The following is a 22,230-nucleotide window of genomic DNA, read 5'->3' on the forward strand; positions in this document are numbered from 1 at the left end:
TTCCACTTGCTTTTCCCTTGATGAGGTGGGTGGCTGTATGTGGAGTTTTCCTAAAAACCATGACCATGTCCTTAGTTTTTTGGACATTTAATTGAGGTAATGGTTTGTCCACACCATCCACAAAGTCAGCCGTAACTGGCCCATGGTCAACCTCTCATCATGGAGTAAACTGACTAGAGCTGTGTCGTCAGCAAATTTTTAAGAAATGCCTGTCAGTGTGTTGACTCCTCAGTCCATTTGATATAAAATAAACATAAGGGGACGGCCCCCACCCGTGGAGAACCTGTAGAAGTATTTTCTTTTGGGATAGACATATTAACCCTAACTGCTGAGGCCTACCTATTATAATCCTGACATTATACCATGGGCACCATTTCAACCAAAATGACTAATATCGCAGACTAAAAGAAAGGGGACACTTTTGCGCGTTAATGATGAGTGGTTATTGTATTAAAAACTGAGGGAGAAGTCTGCGAATATGCGAATGTGTCAGTGATGCGATGATGATGATGATGATGTGTGTGGTCTTACACGCGGTGCCTTTCTCTGTGCTCAGCATGGCGCTCACTCAAGCTCTCGTTACAAGAGGTAATATCCTGCAGAAACATGAACAGATCAGCTGTTTGAACACACAAACATGTAACACACCTGTTGTTTGTTTGTTTGTTTGTTTACGTCCGGAGTTGTCTGCGTCCCGAGGTTTGGCTCTATACCCAAAGTGGCCTGTTTCAGCAGCCATGTGTAATCCAGTACTCGAGTATTTGTAACTTTGCCAACAGCCAAACATCAACAGATCAACAAGAAACTGTCTGTACAAAACTTTAAATGTCGTTGAACAACTCTACTGACGTTATTTTAGCTTGATGAGCGTAGGAATGGGGTCCAGACTTAAATATGTCAACCATTGAATGGATTTCATGGTCCCAGAGGTGATACCTCTGACTTTGTCTGTGTTAGTTAGTTAGTCCCACCAAGGAATTTGATTGGACAAGAATCGTGCCATGTGTGCGTTATGAGAATAACGGCCCTGAGACGTCACTCCACTGCGCAGGTGGTCGAACGTTTCGTTACTTACGGTCGCCATCTGTCAACCATCAATCAAACCAATAACTACATCAGACAACCTTATTGTGTTAGTTACAGAGTGTTTCTGTAGCGTTAACGTAACGTTAAAAATAAACATTAGCAGTTTGAATTAACAGTCCCCTGACGCCTGAAAAATTCCTTACGTGTTCGTAAGAAACACGAGATAAAGGACGTCCAGTGTCACTGTCAATTCAGCATCAAATCAACAAAGAAACTGTCTGTACAACTTTATAGTGGTTGAAAATTACGAGATTTTGGATGAGCGTAGGAATGGGGCGAACCATTTTTAAAATGAAGATTTCTCACTAAAATTGGAACTACTTGGTGGAATTTAGATACAGCTGATTAAACACAGACTAAAACACTGTTAATTCACCTCTGTCTGGATTAAAAAAAAAAAAAAAAAGTCACGCTGTTACCAAGGTAACTACCTGGTTTCCTGCTTCCTGTTTGGTCTGACTTTCTGACGATAATAACCTAGCTAGAAAACACTGATATGTCCATGAACCCGAATTCAGCACACCTGTGATAAACCGACTCACAGCGTGCAGATATCCGTATAACAGCACCTCCTGCAGCCACAGCAGCAGCTGATATCACTGACTAGTCCAGCAGCAGTCAGCCAGCTCGTCGTCTGTCTTTCAGCCTTTTTTCACCAAGCTCTCACCAACCACTAAAAGTCAGTCCCACATTTACTCTTGTCCGGCGGCTTCTTGCTCGCTCACTCTCTCCTTTTCTCTTCTTAGCTTCCTCCGTCAGCGTCCTCTTTGGTTTTTATGCCTCTGTCATCACGTCCATAGGGCTGCTGAGCCCGGTTACTCCTGCATTCCCAGCTCCTGTTCTGGACGACCCGGCGCAAAGGCTTGCACATACCCCGGTGCAAATCGTAACGGCTACATCTGTAACATGAATTATCACGACTCGTAATACGTGGTTCTACTAAACTACCGGCGGCCTCATGCATGCTACCGCTTATAACAACACCAACAGCACATACTGCACCCGACCTGCAACACCAGCTGTGTGTGTGGCTGTTTGCCTGTTACTGCTGCGTGGGGATATGATAGGCTGTTTCACCACGCTGGGTCCGCCCTTGTTAGCTGATTGGTGTTTGTGTTTCGAATCCATGAAGACAGCTCCGCTCGATAGAAACTCGTTCAAACAAAAACAAAAGCTAAAGTTCTGTCTCGCTCAGACGTTTGCACGGTTACAGTCACAAACACGAGACGACACACTCATCGTGGCAGAAGCACCGGGCCCGAGCGGCGAGTCTGCGCGGCGTCAGTCAGTGGCTTCACTAATTTGTTTCAGTCTAATTCTTACTTCACATATTCGTTTATCATGCACCAAACAACTTATAAGTCATTAATAAGTATTTATAAACTTAAAACAAATACAGTTCATAAAAATAAGTATCTGATACTTTGTCTGGTACAGTATCGTGTTACTCGTTTTGGTATCGTGACAACTCTACTCTGTTCTTCCTCTCTTCTTCTCTGGTGGTCCAAACACTAACACTCCCCCTGCCCGGCTAACAAACATGAGCCACGCAGCTACAGCTGTCAGCGTTTACTTCACTGTCCATCATAAAACTCTGTAAATCACAGGAGTTGGGCGGAGCAGCCGGAGGACATCAGAGGGAAAACAAGAAACATTCCTCCATAAAATATGATCCAGTTTCACCAGAATCAGTGAAATAGTTGCTGTGTGTGACTTAGTGCCGTAAAGCGTTACGTACTTCTCCCGACGGGGCCCAAAGTTACATAGTGTGAGAACCGACGTACGAATGACGAGACACGTTCAGTGATCACCGTCATGGAAGCTTAACAGTAGGTAAAACCTGTGAAAAGATTAACATAGACATAATACTTAAAAAAGATCTACTTGCATTACCCCTGAGTCAGCCACGTCTACACTCTGTCTGGACTTGAACCTGCCACCCTTCGGTTTCTAAGACTCGTCCCTACAGACTGAGCGATCATAAAGTGAATCAGCACCTCCGGAAATAACAGTCTCGACAAAAAACTGAACATTTTAATCTTTTGCGTTGATTTATTGCAGAACTGGGTGTAACCAGTCTGTGCCTAATAACCGCAGCTGAGTGTATTCGTTATCGTCTTGTGAGATTAGACCTCGGCACGTGATGTCGGTGTTTGTAATTTATATTTTCTTTTTCTTGTCTGAGTGCCGGCTCTCGGTTACCTGGGTGGGTAAAGAGTGTCTACAGCGAAGACGTGCAGGAGAAGTTCAAGAGGTTGGAGAACTCTCCTCTGGGAGAGGCGCTGACAGAGGACAGGGTGCTCTAACATAGTTGAGACCACACACACTTCACGCACATTGTGTTTGCTACTAAACGTCATAACACTTGACTGTTTCTCATCCTCAGTTCCAGGGTCCTCCGTCAGAGATGAGCGAACCGAACAAGCCGTCATTTGATCAGCTATCGCAGCTGATTCGCCGAGCCAGAGAGGTACAGAACCAGCAGCGTACCTGACGGTCAGACGACTTCAGTGCTCCAGGTAAGCTCCAGCTCTTCTCGTCCTTGTTATGTCCTACCACTGCTGGAGTTTTACACACTTTTCCTTGTCTCTGTCGCTTTCAGTGGAGTCGTACCGTGGATGAAGAGGAGCCCAGGAGGAAGGCCATCCTCTATGAGGACTGAGGCTGAAGAAAACAGGAGAACTACGAGGTGACGCTCACTCAGAAGGCCGAGACGCTGGTCAAATCATCGCCTGAGAAAGAGCCGAAAAGACCAAGAAAGAAAGTGAGATACTCGCTGGGAACAGTCGATCATCAAGTACGTGTTGTTTTAAATGAAAAGAACTTAAATCTCTCTCTTTATTTGTTACAGCAAAAAACATCTATGGAGACACCTGGGAGGAATGAGTAATCAGCACGGCGGGCAGATCCGTGGCCACGTCGCTTCAGTTTGACTTCACCTGTGTCAAGTTTATCAGTGTCTTTGTGAAGTGAGTCGATTAAACCACATACAGAGAATCAGCGTCTCCCCGTGCTTTGATTTAATATTGAAGTGCAAATGATGGCAGGTACAGCTCAGAGGTGTGTCTGACTGTTGCAGCTATTTTTGCAGTTTAAAATAAAAGCGTTGATTTTGGAGGTGTGTATACAATCTGTATTAATATAGAAAAAACTGAAAAGAACAGAATAGTAGAGATCTATAATAAAAATCTGGACATTTGAAAGAAGCAGGAGACATTTAGTAAAACTTTTGAAATATTAAATGAATTATGTTCATATAAACAGTTTTAATAATGGTGTGTGCTTTAATTCATGTGGAGAAAAAAATATATTAAATGTTTTCTCTAATTTATGATCTTTAACTTTTTAGTATTTAGATTTCTACCACTGTATCTTAAGGGTTGTTTTTTCACTTCATATGAGCTCTTTGTTTCTATTAATGAGGTTTATTTATCCGTTTATTATGTTTGATCTAACGGGGTAGAACATTACTTTTGTTTTTGTGTAGTTACAATCAGTTTTGGGAGATTTTTTTTTTACATTTGCTGCAACTTTATGGAGCACACGTATCCACGATAACAGCGTTAAATCTGAACTCACAACAAAATTTCATGAAATCAGGGCCGAGGTTGTGTTTTCTCGTGTTATACACACGTTTATTTGTGAGACAGGCAGAAATGTTAGAAAAGAAGCTTGTTTTTAAATATTTGTGTACAAAGTCAAATGTAAAACGTCACACAATGTAGAAAAAACACCAAACATGCACACACACAATCCACTGACAGTGCTGCAGGTGTCATCATCACACCTACAGCTGACCGTGACTGTGACCGTGACCGTGGCTGCAGCTGTGTCCATGACGTTCCAAAGCTGTGTGCGGTCCATGTCCATGAGTTGGGTGCAGGTTTGGACCGGACACACAGCACTGCTGAACTGGGCCAGCCTTCGTAGGATGCCTGTGGTGTCTGCGTGTGATGCTGGACAGCGGTGCGTAAGCCTGGACGCGGTATGACCCTGGTGCCGGGTTGATCCGTGGGAGCAGGGTCCTCCTGCGCTCCTCCGTGGACGCAGGGACAAACATCACCGCTGATGCTCCTCAGCAGCCTGAAAGGTGCCATCTTCTCCAGGATGCATGCTGCGCTTCAGACAGCTCCACCAGGGAGAACCAGCCCCTCCCGTGCATCCACCCAACCAGGACGGCGATGATGTTGCGGGGAGCACGCTGTGAGGGACGAGGGCGGAGGTGAGAGGAGCAGCACCCAGGAGAGCCAGGGTGGGGAAGCTGACCCACACAGGAAGCTTCTGGTCATCTAGTGTGCATGGTGTGAGAGCCACGATGCCAGCGCCACGGGGACAGCCCCTCGGTGTGGCCCTGCTCCTCCAGGAGGAGGTCCAGGAGGCTGTAGAGGAGGCCGGTGGTGGAGGACAGGAGGGAGGAACAGGAAGAGGAAGCGCACCGTGCCGAAGCCTTTCTCCACAGCTGCCGCCGAGGAGCAGCAGAGCCGCGGCGCTGAGGAGGCGGGGCGGAGGTCCTGTGGTGCAGGGGGAAGGTGAGGAGTCTGTGGAGGTGCCCGCTGTGTGAGCACGGAGGCGCCCACGCTGAAGACGTCCCGCTGGTCACGGTGAGACACGTTGGACACCGAACAGGACAAAGGGGACAACACGACGGAGACAACCCCGCAGGGAGGCACCGGAGCACGTGACAGATCAGCTGACAGTGCTCGCGGTTCATGATCACTAAAAAACACAAAACACAAAAACACAAAAACTAAAGTCAGATAAAAACTTGATGCATGTTTGGAAACGGTCACACACAGAGGCACTTCCTGTGTTTGTGCCACGTGGGTTGAAAGTGGTGTCAACACAGGAAGTGAAACACCCTGCAGTTCCTCTAACGTCCACCTGAGGCTGGCTCCAGAAGTGAGTCAGTGTCCATAAGTCCCATGTCCAAATGTCCAACTTCACAGCAGAAATTAAACATAATCAACATAACATATTAACCTAAAAAAAAAAAACTGCTACAATACATGTTGTTTATGCGGAAGCCCTAACAGGGGTGGCAATTAGCGGCCCGGGGCCAAAACTGGACCCGCCATCAAATATATTCTGGCCTGCTAAATGACGTTGTTATTTAAAATATATAGATTTTTTTTTAATATATCTTTTAGAATCGTGTTTCCTGTCCAAAATACAACAATACAAGTGTCCTCCAGTCCTGTGTCCTTTGTAACGGACACCGTGAACAAATATTTTCATTAAATGAAAAAAAAAACAAAACAAGGTCGGCTAAATATCAAATATGAATGTGAATGCCACAGCAGCAGCTGGATCTGCGCTGTCTGTGTACTATTTACGCAGTTGCTAGGGCAGGTTGTTTCATGACAGCGCAGTGGGCGTATAACAGCACAAGAAGCAATTATATTTAAATAAATTAATGCATTTCTAAAGTTCAATAACAGTTTTTTATTTATTTTGGCCCGGGTCCAAACTTATTTGACCGACCCCTGCCCTAAAGGGTTCATACATCATATAAGGGCAACATATGAATCTGGGAACTAAATCCTTACACAGAACAATTCTTCACAATGTGTGTTAAGGAAGGTGTGTAAATCATGTCTTAAAATGTTGAAATTCAACCGCGTGGGAAACCTCCTAAAAAATGCTCAAAGTTGTGGTACTGTAACCGATTTTAAAAAAAATCAACAATGTTAAATTTGGCTTTAATACTTGTGAGGGGCAACTAAATGTTTTTCATGATTCTGAGTTGATTGCAAGCATTAGTTTTTCACCAAAACCACAGCATCAGTGCAAAAACACCACCCCTACTTTTCCACTTATACATTTTCAGTCCATTATTCATGAATAAAAGGTTCCAAACATCCTCCATCATTCCACAGTTGGGTAATTCTTTTCTTGGTAAGGATTTAGTTCTCCAGATTGGTCAAATATCTGCTAAAATGCCCTCTACATAAACATTTGATTCCACCCGTTCCCTGATAACGAGATTAATTAATTCGAGATCTCGAGAAAACAAAACGATAGTCTAGTGTATTAAATCAAGTGCGCCGTATTACAGATGTTACGGCAAATGCATCCATGTACGAGCGAGCAACCTATTACAACACTGAAAATCCATTTGATCCAATTTCGACAAAGGTTTGTATACATTTGTTCAGGACTGCGTGAGGATTTAGCCAAGTGTATCACCTTTGTCAGAAATTGGTCAGAGGGTTGTACAGTAGAGTAAATATTGCACAAAATGCCTTTTTTCAATTCAAAATATGAAAACTTGAGGATGAATTGCTCCAAAATGATACAGTAAATATTTTCCGCCTGGTACAAAACACAGTTTTGGTCTTGTAGCTAAAGAGTCAACAAACTAGTCAGGAGGCCACCTCTGTCTCAGGCTGCCCCTAGACATCAACAGCAGGGATGTTACGCTTCAGATGTCATGCAACCCGAAGCTTTGTTTATATAATATATTACACTAGGAACCACAGTTTTCATTGAGTTTAGGTCCTGACAAATGTTTTAAACTAATTTTGGGTGCGGAATCTAAAACAGATCTCCGTTTTCTCTATCACGTCAAGTGTTTGAAGTATAGGATCACCTGTTTTCTTAAAAAATATGACCAGACATGTGCTTGTTTGTTGAACTCGTGAATTTCAAAATGCATGTTGCTGTCACTGCGTTCTCTCAACATCACTCAGATCTTCCAGTGGAGGTAGTTGTTTGAAAAACTGGCACTGATTTCAGCTGAATGAGGCATTGGTCTTCAAGCCGACGATAGATTAGGATATTCTATGTGTTCTTGTTAACTCCTGATGAAACAAAGAACAGTCTGTGCAATGATTTTTTTGCTCTCGCCAAACATGGGGAGACCAAATGCCAGCTTTTCACGAGTCCCTTGTGACCAGCTGCAAGTCTTACTACAGCTGATCGTGGAAATTTTGCTGATCTGGGGGTAAAAACTGGACGTGCTAGAAGAATCTGAGTGCAAATAGTTCCCCAGTTATTTACGGCCTGCTTGGATTGTCAGACACTGTACGGCTGGAAGATTTGTCTTTTTTTGGTTGATATCATAAGCATTTGAACTCTAAGGACCATAACTGCTGCTGTTAAATATCTGTAATGTGACACTAAATATGACTTTCTGAATGATCTTGTCAAGAGCAAAGCATCATAGTGACATGTTAACAGACTTTGCATTACTCATAACAAGTCATGTTTTGAATGAAATGAGCTTCAGATTTCATGCCAGTTTATTTTATTAATTATTTTGTATCTGACTCAGATGTAAAGAAAGGAAGAGTTGTTTTTTTTCTTATTTTTTATTGGTGACTTGTCTATTATATATTTTTTTTATTTTTAAAATGTTATATTGGCCCCCGGGCTCTTCACGTTGTCAGATCTGTTGGACACCCTGACTTAGAGGAAGTGGGAGGGAGGATGTTAGCAGAGCTGACATCCATCATTAATAACTCCGCTCAGCCTCTCATGAGGACATTGTGCAATGAGCTGCTGTGACAGGTGAGTTTCCCGCTGTAAGATCATTAAAGTCCATCTACTCTCTTATCTAATTCCTCATCCCATGACATCTGCAATGAGAGTGAATATTGTCTTGAATTATGATTTTCTCTCCTGTTTTTTCATTTTTTATTGGCAGCTTGTCTCAGTGAAACACTACATTGATGTCACAAAACTACCTGATGAAATATATGTTCATTAATTAACTGTGTGTGTGTGTTGGTTTGTGTGTATACCCGCCCACCGGGTGTCTCTGGTTGGCTCAACATGAAATCTCTGCTTTAGCCAATCGTCATTACGTATCCCGCCCTTACCAAAGGGAGAAAAAAAGCAGTAACGGCGTGTTGGTACCGGTAACGGCGTTACAACGATAGATGAAGTAACTTGTTAGATTACCCGTTACTGAAAAAACTAACGCCGTTAGTAACGGCGTTTATTTCAACGCCGTTATTCCCATCACTGGTGATGGATGGACCGAGCCTTCTCTAGGACTCGTCTGTCAAAGATCTCTGAGAGACAGAGCTGCTGCATGCCAATTATCTTGTTGGCTTGTTGGCTCTCACAATTTTGAACAGACAAATTTTTGTTGTGACAGGTTTCCATAAAATGAGATCAAGCAGAAAGTTAAAACTGACTCAATAAAAGATCGATAAAACAAAACCATCAAGGTCTTATCAATGTTAAAAAATTTTAGCCTGCGCAGAAAGTATAATCTCTGTAGGATTGTTGAGGTATTTAGGTCGTGTGTCAGTGATGATGACGATGATGATGATGATGATGATGATGATGATGATGTTGTATGTGTCTTCACAGCGGTGCCTTTCTCTGTGCTCAGCATGGCGCTCACTCAAGCTCTCGTTACAAGAGGTAATATCCTGCAGAAACATGAACAGATCAGCTGTTTGAACACACACACACACACCTGTAACACACCTGTTTGTTTGTTTGTTTACGTTCACAGGGAGTCTGTCTGCGTCCCCGAGGTTTGGCTCTATACCCAAAGTGGCCTGTAAGTTCAGCAGCACTGTGTAATCCCAATACTCGAGTATTTGTAACTTTGCCAACAGCCAAACATCAACAAGATCAACAAAGAAACTGTCTGTACAAACTTTAAATGTCGGATTGAACAACTCTACCGACGTTAATTTAGGGTTAGATGAGCGTAGCAATGGGGTCCAGACTTAAATATGTCAACCATTGAATGGATTTCATGGTTCCCAGAGGATGAATCCTACTGACTTTGTCTGTGTTAGTTAGTTAGTCCCAACCAAGTAATTTGATTGGACAAGAATCGTGCCATGTGTGCCGTTATAGAGAATAACGGCACTGAGACGTCGCTCCACTGCGCAGGTGTCGAACGTTATCGTTACGTTAACGGTCGCCATCTGTCAACCATCAATCAAACCAATAACTAACATTCAGACAACCTTATTGTACTTAGCAGTTACAGAGTGTTTCTGTAGCGTTGACGTAACGTTTAAAAATAAACATTAGCAGTTTGAATTAACTAAAGCTCCCTGACGCCTGAAAAATTCCTTACGTGTTCGTAAGAAACACGAGATAAAGGACGTCACGTGTCACTGTCAATTCAGCATCAATATAATCAACAAAGAAACTGTCTGTACAAACTTTAAATGTCGGATTGAACATTGGATGAGCGTAGGAATGGGGCGAACCATTTTTAAAATGAAGATTTCTCACTAAAATTGGAGCTACTTGGTGAATCAGATACACGCTGAATTAAACACAGACTTCAAACACTGTTAATTCACCGTCTGTCTGGATTTAAAAACAAAAAGAAAAGTCAGCTGTTACCAAGGTAACTACCTGGTTTCCTGCTTCCTGTTTGGTCTGACTTTCTGATGATAATAAACATTAGCTAGAAAAACACTGATATGTCCATGAACCCGAATATCAGCACCCCTGTGATTAACCGACTCACAGCCGTGCAGATATTCAGTATAACAGCACTCCTGCAGCCACAGCAGCAGCTGATATCACTGACTAGTCCAGCAGCAGTCAGCCCAGCTCGGCGTCTGTCTTTCAGCCTTTTATTTCACCAAGCTCTCACCAACCACTAAAAGTCAGTCCCACATTTACTCTTGTCCGGCGGCTTCTTGCTCGCTCACTCTCTCCTTTTCTCTTCTTAGCTTCCTCCGTCAGCGTCCTCTTCACTCTCTTCTCCTCTGCCATTATGTCCATAGAGGCCGCTGAGCCTGGTAACATTCCTTGCATTGCCCAGCTCCTGTTCTGGCACGACACCGGCTCAAAGTCCTGGGCCTAAAAACCTCCGCTTTAGAGTTCCACAATACCCACGGTGCCAAATTGTAACGGTTCCTACTATACTAGAAATTCTACAGGACGGTCCTATCGTGGATTACTAAACTACCGGCGCCTCACTGCATGCTACTCCCTGTAAACAAACCAACACGGCAACTACTGCGACCGAACCACACAGCTGCTGAATGATTGGCTGTTTGCCTTTTACTGCTGACGGCCAGAGGCTGTTTCTACATGCTGGGTCCGCCCGTCTGTTAGCTGATTGGCTGTTTGTGTTTCGAACTCCATGAAGACAGCTCCGATAGAAACTCGCTTCAAAACAAACAACAAGCTAAAGTTCTGTCTCGCCCAGACGTGCACGGCTTACAGTCACAAACACGAGACGACACGCTCAGAACCACCGGGCCTGAGCGGCGAGTCTGCCGCGGCGTCGTCGTTAGTGGCAACACTAATTTGTTTCAGTCTAATTCTTACTTCAGCAGTATTCTGTTTATCATGCACCAACAACATTATAAGTCATTAATAAGTATTTATAACTTAAACAAATACAGTTCATAAAAATAAGTATCGTGATACTTTGTCTGGTACAGTATCGTGGTTACTCATTTTGGTATCGTGACAACTCTACTCCTGTTCTTCCTCTTCTTCTTCTTCCTGGTGGTCCAAACACTAACACTCCCCCGGTGCCCGGCTAACAAAACATGAGCTAACAGCAGCTACAGCTGTCAGCAGTTTACTTCACTGTCCATCATAAACTCTGTAAATCACAGAGAGTTGAGGCGGAGCAGCCGGAGGACATCAGAGGGAAAACCAGAAAACATTTCCTCCATAAAATATGATCCAGTTTCACCAGAATCAGTGAAATAGTTGCTGCTGTGTGACTTAGTGCCGTAAAGCGTTACGTACTTCTCCCGACCCGGAGCCCAAAGTTACATAGTGTGAGAACAGACGTACGAATGACAGAGACACCGTTCAGCTGATCACAGGTCAGTGTGGATCAACAGGAGGTAAAACCTGTGAAAAGTTACATAACATTAATATGAGTAGCCTAAAAAGATCTACTGTATTAACCCCTGAGTCCGCCACGTCTACACTCTGCCCTGGACTTGAACCTGCCACCCTTCGGTTTCTAAGACTCGTCCCTACAGACTGAGCGATCATAAAGTTGAATCAGCACCTCAGGAAAATAACAGTCTCGACAAAAACTGAACATTTTAATCTTTTGCGTATGATTTATTGCAGAACTGGGTGTAACCAGCTGTGCCTAATAAACCGGCAGCTGAGTGTATTCGTTATCGTCAGTGTGAGATTAGACTCGGTCACGTGATGTCGGTGTATTAAAATATTTATATTTTTACTTTGTCTGCAGTTGCCGGCTTCTGCGGTTACCTGGCTGGTAAAGTGTCGTACACGAAGACGTGCCAGGAGAAGTTCAAGAGGTTGGAGAACTCTCCTCTGGGAGAGGCACTCAGACAGAGGACAGGGCTGCCTCAACAATAGTGAGCACCACACACACTTCACACACTTGTGTTTGTGATACTAAACGTCACTAACATTTGACTGTTCTCATCCTCAGTTCCAGGGCTCCTCCGTCAGAGATGAGCGAGCCAGACAAGCCGTCATTTGACAGCATGTTTCAGTCAGCTGATGCGCCGAGCCAGAGAGGTACAGAACCAGCAGCGTACCTGGACAGGTCAGACGACTTCAGTGCTCCAGGTAAGCTCCAGCTCTTTCTCGTCATGTTATGTCCTACCACTGCTGGAGTTTTACACACTTTCCTCGTCTCTGTCGCTTTCAGTGGAGTCGTACGTGGATGAAGAGGAGCCCAGGAGGAAGGCCATCCTCTATGAGGACCTGAGGCTGAAGAACAGAGAGAACTACGAGGTGACGCTCACTCAGAAGGCCGAGACGCTGGTCAAATCATCGCCTGAGAAAGAGCCGAAAAGACCCAAGAAAGAAAGTGAGATACTCGCTGGGAACAGTCGATCATCAAGTACGTGTTGTCTTTAAATGAAAAGACTAAACTCTCTCTTTATTATGTTACAGCAAAAAACATCTATGGAGACACCTGGGAGGAATGAGTAATCAGCACGGCGGGCAGATCCGTGGCCACGTCGCTTCAGTTTGACTTCACCTGTGTACAAGTTTATCAGTGTCTGTGGAAGTGAGTCGATTAAACCACAATACATGAGAATCAGCTGTCTCCACCTGTGCTTTGATTTAATATTGAAGCTGTATTTTCCTGCCGTTAGAGCACAACTTGAATGCAACATGATGCAGGTACAGCTTCAGAGGTGTGTCTGACTGTTGAGCTTGTAACAGCAGATTTTGGAGGTGTGTATACAATCTATATTAGTAGTAGAAAAACTGAAAAGAACAGAATAGTAGAGATCTACAATAAAAATCTATGGACACTTGAAAGAAGCAGGAGACATTTAAGTTAAAACTTTTGAAATATTAAATGAAACAGGTTTTTAATAGATGGTGTGTGTCTTAATTCATGTGGAGGAAAAATATATTAAATGTTTTCTCTAATTTATGATTCTTATAATCTTTTTCCAAGTATTTAGATTTCTAAATGTATCCTAAGGTTGTTTTTTCACTTTATAATGAGCTCTTTGTTTCTATAATGAGGTTTATCTTTATCCGTTTTATTATGTTTGATGTAACGGGGTAGAAACATTACAAAACTTTCACTAGAGCAACCATGTCTGTTAAATCTGACCTGACAATAACAAAAGTGAAAAATAATTCAGAGTTTCATGAAAATCAGGGCACGAGGTTTGTGTTTTCTCTGTGTTATACATGTTTATTTGTAGAGACGAGGCAGAAATGTTAGAAAAGAAACTTGTTTTTAAATATTTGTGTACAAAAGTCAAAATGTAAAACACATCACACACTCTGGATACTGTAGAAAACACACAAACAAGAGATGCTGCAGGTGTCATCATCACACCTACAGCTGACCATGACTGTGACCGTGACTGTGACCATGACTGTGACCATGACTGTGACCATGACCGTGGCTGCAGCTGTGTCCATGACTCAGTCCAAAGCTGTGTGCTGGTCCATGTCCATGAGGATTGGGTGGAGATGTTGGACCGGACACAGCACTTGCTGAACTTGGCCAGCCTTCGTAGGACTTGCCCGTAGTGTCTGCGGTGTTGATGCTGGACAGCGGTGCGTAAGCCTGGACCGGGTATGACCCTGGTGCCGGGTTGATCTGTGGGAGCAGGGTCCTCCTGCGCTCCTCCGTGGACGCAGGGACAAACATCACCCCGCTGATGCTCCTCAGCAGCCTGAAAGGTGCCATCTTCTCCAGGATGCATGCCCTGGCTTCAGACAGCTCCACCAGGGAGAACCAGCCCCTCCCGTGCATCCACCCAACCAGGACGGCGATGATGTTGCAGGGGAGCACGCTGTGAGGGACGAGGGCGGAGGTGAGGAGGAGCAGCACCCAGGGCAGAGCCAGGGTGGGGAAGCTGACCCCACACAGGAAGCTTCTGGTCATCTTGGTGTGCATGGTGGTGAGAGCCACGCATGCCAGCGCCACGGGGAGCAGCCCCTCGGTGTGGCCCTGCTCCTCCAGGAGGAGGTCCAGGAGGCTGTAGAGGAGGCCGGTGGTGGAGGACAGGAGGAGGAACAGGAAGAGGAAGCGCACCGTGCCGAAGCCTTTCTCCAAGCTGCCGCCGAGGAGCAGCAGAGCCGCGGCGCTGAGGAGGAGCTGGGCGGAGGTCCTGTGGTGCAGGGGGAAGGTGAGGAGTCTGTGGAGGTGCCCGCTGTGGAGCACGGAGGCGCCCACGCTGAAGACGTCCCGCTGCGTCACGGTGAGACACGTCCGGACACCGAACAGGACAAAGGAGGACAACACGACGGAGACAACCCCGCAGGGAGGCACCGGAGCCACGTGACAGATCAGCTGACAGTGCTCGCGCAGTGTCATGATCACTAAAAACACAAAAACATAAAAACACAAAAACTAAAGTCAGATAAAAACTGGATGCATGTTTGGAAACGGTCACTGACAGAGGCACTTCCTGTGTTTGTGCCACGTGGGTCTGAAAGTGGGTGTCAACACAGGAAGTGACACAAACTGCAGTTCCTCAAACGTCCACTTGAGGCTGGCTCCAGAAGTGAGTCAGTGTCCATAAGTCCCCATGTTCAAATGTCCAACTTCACAGCAGAAATAAACATAATCAACATAACATAATTAACCTAAAAAAAAAAACTGCTACATACATGTTGTTTGGTACGGAAGCCCTAAAGCAGGGGTCGGCAATTAGCGGCGATATCAATTATATCTGGCCTGCTAAATGACGTTGTATTTATTTAAAATATATATTATTTTTTAAATATATCTTTTAGACCTCTGTTTCCGTGTCAAAATACAACAAACAAGTGTCCTCCAGGTGGCCTGTGGCCCTCTTGTAACGGACAACGTGAACAAATGTGTTTCATTAAATGAAAAAAAAAACAAACCAAACAAGGTTGGCTCAAATATCAAATGTGAATGCACATCAGCGGCAGATCTGCGCTGCTGTATACATTAGTTACGGCAGGTTGCTAGGGCAGGTTGCCTGTTTCACGACAGACGCAGTGGGCGTAATAACAGCACATAGAAGCAAATTAATCTTTTAAATTAAATGTATTAGTAAAGTTAATTAAAGTTTATTTTTAAAGCATGGTCATGGCCCGCGATGGACATGTCAGAAAAAAAATTGTCCCGGGTCCAAACTTATTTGCCGACCCCTGCCCTAAAGGGTCATACATACATAGTAAGGGCAACATATGAAAATCTGGGAACTAAATCCTTACCAAGAAATTTCTTCACAGTTGTGTTTAGGAAGGTGTGTAATATCATGTCTTAAAATGTTGAAATTCAACTCCCGTGGGAAACCTCCTAAAAAAATTGCTCAAAGTTGGGGTACCTGTAACCGATTTTTTGAAAAATCGACAATGTTAAATTTGGCTTTAAGTAACTTGTGAGGGGTCAAACTAGGGGTTTTTCATGATTCTGAGTTGATTGCAAGCATTAGTTTCTCACCAAAACCACTCCTTAGTGCAAAAACAGCCACCCCTACTTTTTCCACTTACTACATTTTCAGTCATTATTCATGAATAAAAGGTTCCAAACATCCTCCATCATTCCACAGTTAGGTGAATTTCTTTTTCTTGGTAAGGATTTAGTTCCCAGATTGGTCAAATATCTGCTAAAATGCCCTTACTAACATACATACATTTTATTCCACCCGTTTTCCCGTCATAACGAGATAATTAATTCGAGATCTGGAGAAAACAAAACGATAGTCTAGTGTATTAAATCAAGTGCGCCCGTATTACAGAGTGTACGGCAAATGCATGTAGTCCATGAGTGAGCAAACCTATTACAACACTGTAAAATCCCTTTGATCCATCATTTCTGACAAAGGTTTGTACACTTGATCTCAGGACTGCAGTGAGGATTAGCCAAAGTGTATCAACCTTTGTCAGAAATTATAGATCAAAGAGATTTTAAGAGTAGAGTAAATATTGCACATAATGTCTTTTTCAATTCAAAATAATGAACTTTGAGGATGAATTGCTCCAAAATGATTCAGTAAATATGCTTGATACTGAGTGAGTGAACAGTCAGGATGGTCCTGAGATCAAGTGTATCAACATTTGTCAGAAATTATGGAAGTGAAGTGTTTGAACAATAGGATCTCCATTTTCTTAAAAAATATGAAAAATACTGTAACTTAACAGACATGTGCTTGTTTGTTAAATCCTTGTGAATTTCAAAATCTGCATCGTTGCTGTCACTGCGTTCTTCAACGTCACTCAGATCTTCTAGAGGAGGTAGTTGTTTGAAAACTGGCACTGAACTTTCAGCTGAATGAGGCGTTGGTCTTAAAGCAGACGGTAGATTAGGGTATTCTATTGTTCTTGTTAAATCCTGAGGAAACAAAAGTAACAGTCTGTGCAATGATCTTTTTGCTCTCGCCAAACCATGGGGAGACCAAATGCCAACTTTTCACGAGTCCACTCGTAACCAGCTGGCAAGTCTTACTACAGCTGATCAGTGGAATTTTGCTGATCTGGAGGGTAAAAACTTGACGTGCTAGAAGAAATCTGAGTGCAAATAGTTCCCCAGTGTTATTTATGGCCTGCTTGGATTGTCAGACACTGTACGGCTGGAAGATTTGTCTTTTTTTTGGTTGATATCATGAAGCATTTGAACCTCTAAGGACAAAAATATAAAATCTGTAGATGTGACACTAAATATGACTTTCTGAATGATCTTGTCAAAGAGAAAAAGCAATAGTGACGCGTTTGAAATTTACATGTTAACAGACTTTGCATTACTCATAATAAGTCATGTTTAGAATGAACATGAGCTTCAGATTTCATGCAAGTTTATTTATATTAATCTATTTTGTATCTGACTCCAGATGTGAAAGAAAGGAAGAGCTGTTTTTTTCTTAGATTTGGTGACATTGTCATTATATATTTTTTTCATTTTTAAAATGTTATTATTGGCCCCCGGGCATCTTCACGTTGTCAGATCTGTTTGGACACCCCTGCCTTAGAGGAAGTGGGGGAGAAGAGGATGTTAGCAGAGCTGACATCCATCATTAATAACTCCTCTCAGCCTCTGCATGAGACTGTGGACATTGTGCAAATGAGCTGCTGTGACAGGTGAGTTTCCCGCTGTGAGATCATTAAAGTCCATCCTATCTTATCTTATCTTAATTTCCTCATCCATGACATCTGCACTGAGAGTGAATATTGTCTTGAATTATGATTTTCTCTCCTGTTTTTCATTTTTATTTGGCAGCTTGTCTCAGTGAAACATGTACATGATGTTCACAAGCTACCTGATGAAATATATGTATCATTAATATATCTGATATTATATGAGTCACAGTTTATGACTTGTCACGGGACGACGGGATGAAAGCTGTTGAACTTTTGACTGTGTTTACCAACCTGCTGTGGTTTTATTGGTGGACACACCGGACACAGACGTTACCTTTACATCACAGTTTCCACCAAGACACGAGGAGTAAACGACGTGTGCATTAAATATGGACTTTAATGATGATAATCATCTCATCATTGTTTTGCATCATGTTTTGTCTATTTACACAGTATGACAACGTTTTGGGGGCTGCATGCACTCAAAAACAATTTGAATTATTTGTATATATATATAGTCATTTTATATAATATAATGCATTAATCAGAATAGTATTTTACAAGGTGTATTTTCTCCACCACTCAAATACTTACACATACAGACACACACATTTCACTGCAACCTGGTTTTAACCAAACGTTGACATGAATGGACACAAATGACTCCACAGAAGTTATTAAAGAATTTACATAGTTTTGATTTAGTCAAATTACTTAGTAATACCTAAGATCTCCATCTTCAGACCCTTGATTCAACGATTCAAGATATGTATTGTCATTTGCAAGTAAAAACACATTGCTTACATAAAGCAATTAAATTCTTATTTTTCCATCTGCCTTTACGCACAACAACAATGAGAAAACTAAGTACACAAGTAAAATTCAAAATATATAAAGTGCAGAGCAGTTAATAGTGAACCCTGAGTTAAAGGCTAGGCAGTAACACGCAAATTATATCCCCCCCCTTCTGACACAAACACTGTCAATCACTTTTTTCATATATATATATATATATATATATATATATATATAGATATATAATATAATATATATATATATATATAATATATATATATATTATATTACTATTTAAAAAACATTATGTGTACATTTGTTTTGTTTGTTTGTGTATTTGTTATATATATATATATATATATATATATACTGTAACTGTGAACAAAACAAATGCTCTGAGCTAAACAGATTTTTGTGTTTACATTTGAAAATAGAAAACATAATATATTAAAATAGCTCACAGATATTTTCGTAATTGTCTTGTGGCTAAATAACATTTGATGAAAAAAAAATTAAATTAATACATATATATATATATAATATATATATATATATATATATATATATATATATATATAGATTAAATAACATTTGATGATAAAATGTTTTTAAATAAATAACATTTGATTATAAAAAATATATTTTTTTAATACATATATATATTTAAAAATAAATAAATAAAAATAATTTGATGATAAAATGTTTTTTTAAATAAAATAAATAACATTTGATTATAATATATATATATATAGTATTGTTAATACATATATAATATTTAAAAATAAATAAATAAATAAATTTGATGATAAAATGTTTTTTTAAATAAATAAATAAACAAACGGGACGTCAGCTGTCTGTCCCCCTTCCGGTTTGTCCGGTTACTGCGGCGGATGTTGATGTTTTGTCTCGGAGCCTGTGGACGATGTGAACCGGATCGTGTCCGGGACGCTTCATCTACATTCACCCGCCTCTGTGTTCGTCCTCGCGGCTCCTCGTCGGTCTCCTTTCCCCGGTAAACGTCCCGCTGTCCGTCGGCACCGTGTCTCTCCCGGTGTCTCTCCCGGGAAGCGCGAGGCCGAGCCGCGCGATGATGGAAGACTTTGACGAGATCTACGAGGAGGAGGAGGAGGAGGAGGAGGACGAGGAGCGGGCCGCGGAGGAGCAGCAGCTCCTCAAGTACGCTCCGGACCCGGTGGTGGTGCGAGGGTCCGGCCACGTCACTGTGTAAGCCTCACCGACCCCGTTAACGGACACCGGGAGACGAGTCACCGGTTACCGGAGGCGGCTAGCGGCCGAGGCTAACCTAGCAGCTAACTTAGCAACCTAGCTGCTAGGTTAGCTGCTAGGTTAGCATGGAGCTAACTGTGATTCAAAGTTTATAAGTTTTAATTTAGATACAGATGTTTAATTTAGATACAGATGTTTAATTTAGATACACATGTTTAATTTAGATACACATGTTTAATTTAGATACACATGTTTAAGTTTAGACCTAACTCAGGTTTAAATTAACGTTAATTTAACCTGTATTAATTCCTCAGATTGTGAAATAACGTTAATTTAACCTGTATTAATTCCTCAGATTGTGAAATATTTGAATATTATTGGAATATTTATTTAATTTACGTTTCACTGAACCAGTCAGATGGATTTACACTGGACAACAGGAAGCTGAAAAAAGTCACCTGTGCTCTTTTATTGTTTACTTCCTCCTGATTGAGGTGTTAACAGTTACATAACACCTGTTTAGCCAGGTGAGCTCATGCAGAGAATAAGAAAAATGTGTGTAACGATACACTGAACTCACGACTCGATTCGAGTCACGATTTTTTGTTCACGATACGATTTTCTCATGATTATTATAATTTTTTTCAAAATGAGCTACAGACAAATTCTGACCAAATAAAATTGTTTTTATTTGTAGGGAAAAAATCTTCTTTCCAGAAACTCTCAAACAGTTTGTCTCTTATAAAAAGTGCAACTTAAACAACAAAACACACGACAGATATCTGCTTTCTTTAGAAACAGTCTCACAGTAAACTGCTGTGATGTGCAGTTTTTGCGTGTTGCTGTTGCATGTTGCTCGTGTTGCTGCTGCATGTTGCTCGTGTTGCCGCTGCATGTTGCTCGTGTTGCCGCTGCATGTTGCTCGTGTTGCCGCTGCATGTTGCTCGTGTTGCCTACAGATTGACGGGCCACAAACTGAAGCCCAACGTGCAGCAGCGCAGCAGGCAGCGCACAGGAGCCACCGCACGTTCACCGGCAGCGTCTTCCTCAGGCAGCTTGTTCACGCGGTTGATACTGGCTTTGAATTCCTCCGGAGCCACCTGAGGAAACGAACACACACAGTTACACAGGTGCAACACATGATTCACATTATTCAGCTGCACAACAAAAAACACTCACCTTTCCGTGAGTGCTGAGGAAACTCTGACTCGAATTTGTTATAAGCCCGAACCTGAGGGAGGGGAAGCAGAACCGTTAAACATGAGCAGACTAATTAATAATCAACTTCACATTTAAGGCCTCCTGATAGGGGGAATATTTCCCTCCACTTGGACAAAACTGCTGGGCCAGCAGGCACGGAGGTAGTAAAGTATGACATCAGATAACCTCCTGAGGTGTGTTACTGATGCAGGAGAGACAGAGGGGTCTGATGTTTCATGGCAAAGGAGGTGTAAATGACACTTTTTATTGTTTGTCCAGATAAACAGATACTTTATTGATCCTGAAGGAAATTCAGCATCCAGTGCCGCTTAATTTAGATCTAACACAGGTTAATTTAAATGTATATTTGCATGCAACTGTCTATATTTAATAGCGTACAGAGAAATTAAACATTTGTAGCAAAATTAAACATTCGCAAAAGATTTAAATATGCACAGAGTTAAAATGTGCGAAGGATTTAAAAATTTTGCACAGAAAAAAATATATAACGTGTTAAATTAATAGTTGTCCAAAGACGTAGACAAAAGAAACCAGCCGCTTTAGTCGTCAGCAGTGTGTGATGACTTAACTAACCACGGTAAATATGAGTAATGAAGTGAAGAGTTACTGCAGCTGAGTTGCAACAAACAGCCAGCAACTTCAGTTGTTGCTGGCACTTTGTGCTCGTCTTTGTTGCCGTCAGTGACATTTAAGAAGGTTTAAATTTAAGCACACGCCACGGATTCATTAATTTCAGGGTTTACCGTTTTTTTTCAGTTGCTGACACACTGGAATGACACGGAGGATAGTACAAATATGTAAACTGACACACAGGGTAGCAAAACTCTCGTCTCGATCTCCAAAACTTTACAGTAGAGATGAACGATCATCGTGAACGATTAAAAATCGTCAATGCGTGATTCGCACCGCATTCTTGCGGTGCGGAGAGAAGTTAGGATGTGTTCTTTTTCTTACGGTTATCTTAAAAAAGTCACTGGTGTGTTCATTTGTTCAACGTCAGACGTCAAGTCAGTGAGAATTCATTTATACGGCCACACGAGCAACATGTAGCGGCAACACAGCAACATGCAGCGGCAACACGAGCAACATGCAGCGGCAACACGACCAACAGCAGCGCCACACGAGCGACATGCAGCGCCACACGAGCAGCACGTAGCGGCCATACGAGCAGCACGTAGGGCACACAGCAACACGTAGCGGCACACGAGCAGCACGTAGCGGGCCAACACGGAGCAGCACGTAGCGGCCACACGAGACAGCACGTAGCGGCACACGAGCAGACGAGCGGCCACACGAGCAAGCACGTAGCGCACCCGACAGCACGTACGGCAAACACGAGCCGCACGTAGCGGCCACACGAGCAGCCGTAGCGGCCACACGAGCAGAACGTAGCGGCCACACGAGCAGCACGTAGCGCAAAACCGAGCGCCGGTAGCG

General features: G+C 42.6%; 3 protein-coding genes across 8 annotated transcripts in view; 2 read left to right on the forward strand and 1 right to left on the reverse strand.

The window, feature by feature from the left end:
- LOC104937416 (OCIA domain-containing protein 1) overlaps window positions 1-13,066 on the forward strand; it is a 20,083-nt gene extending 7,017 nt beyond the window's left edge. For 2 of the 3 annotated variants that reach the window (XM_027282953.1, XM_027282954.1), the window contains exons 3-8: window positions 535-588; window positions 9,554-9,601; window positions 12,242-12,371; window positions 12,449-12,588; window positions 12,671-12,832; window positions 12,919-13,066. In XM_027282953.1, coding sequence (XP_027138754.1) covers window positions 535-588; window positions 9,554-9,601; window positions 12,242-12,371; window positions 12,449-12,588; window positions 12,671-12,832; window positions 12,919-12,953 — 569 coding nt within the window. In that variant the 3' untranslated portion in view covers window positions 12,954-13,066. Of the gene's footprint in view, window positions 1-534; window positions 589-9,405; window positions 9,460-9,553; window positions 9,602-12,241; window positions 12,372-12,448; window positions 12,589-12,670; window positions 12,833-12,918 lie in introns of all 3 variants that reach the window. The other variant, XM_027282955.1, reaches the window with a different exon arrangement.
- Window positions 13,067-13,654: 588 nt separating this feature from the next.
- Window positions 13,655-14,988, reverse strand: rhbdd2 (rhomboid domain containing 2). 4 transcript variants are annotated; one of them, XM_027282951.1, is made up of 2 exons: window positions 13,894-14,988; window positions 13,655-13,857 (listed from the first exon to the last, which is right to left on the reverse strand). In XM_027282951.1, exons 1-2 carry the CDS (start codon window positions 14,813-14,815, stop codon window positions 13,829-13,831), a joined length of 951 nt encoding a protein of 316 aa, XP_027138752.1. In that variant the 5' UTR covers window positions 14,816-14,988; the 3' UTR covers window positions 13,655-13,828. The 4 variants fall into 4 exon arrangements, with proteins under 4 accessions (XP_027138752.1, XP_027138750.1, XP_027138753.1 ...); XM_027282949.1 differs by having other exon boundaries at window positions 13,655-13,863; XM_027282952.1 differs by having other exon boundaries at window positions 13,655-13,853; window positions 13,890-14,988.
- A 4,208-nt stretch (window positions 14,989-19,196) lies between these two features.
- chic2 (cysteine-rich hydrophobic domain 2) overlaps window positions 19,197-22,230 on the forward strand; it is a 7,498-nt gene continuing 4,464 nt past the window's right edge. The window contains exon 1 of the mRNA XM_027282956.1: window positions 19,197-19,569. Within this exon, the coding sequence (XP_027138757.1) occupies window positions 19,433-19,569 (137 nt within the window). The 5' untranslated portion in view covers window positions 19,197-19,432. The remainder of the gene's footprint in view (window positions 19,570-22,230) is intronic.

The sequence above is a fragment of the Larimichthys crocea genome, chromosome X (assembly GCF_000972845.2).
Source record: "Larimichthys crocea isolate SSNF chromosome X, L_crocea_2.0, whole genome shotgun sequence".
NCBI classification, from domain to species: domain Eukaryota; kingdom Metazoa; phylum Chordata; class Actinopteri; family Sciaenidae; genus Larimichthys; species Larimichthys crocea.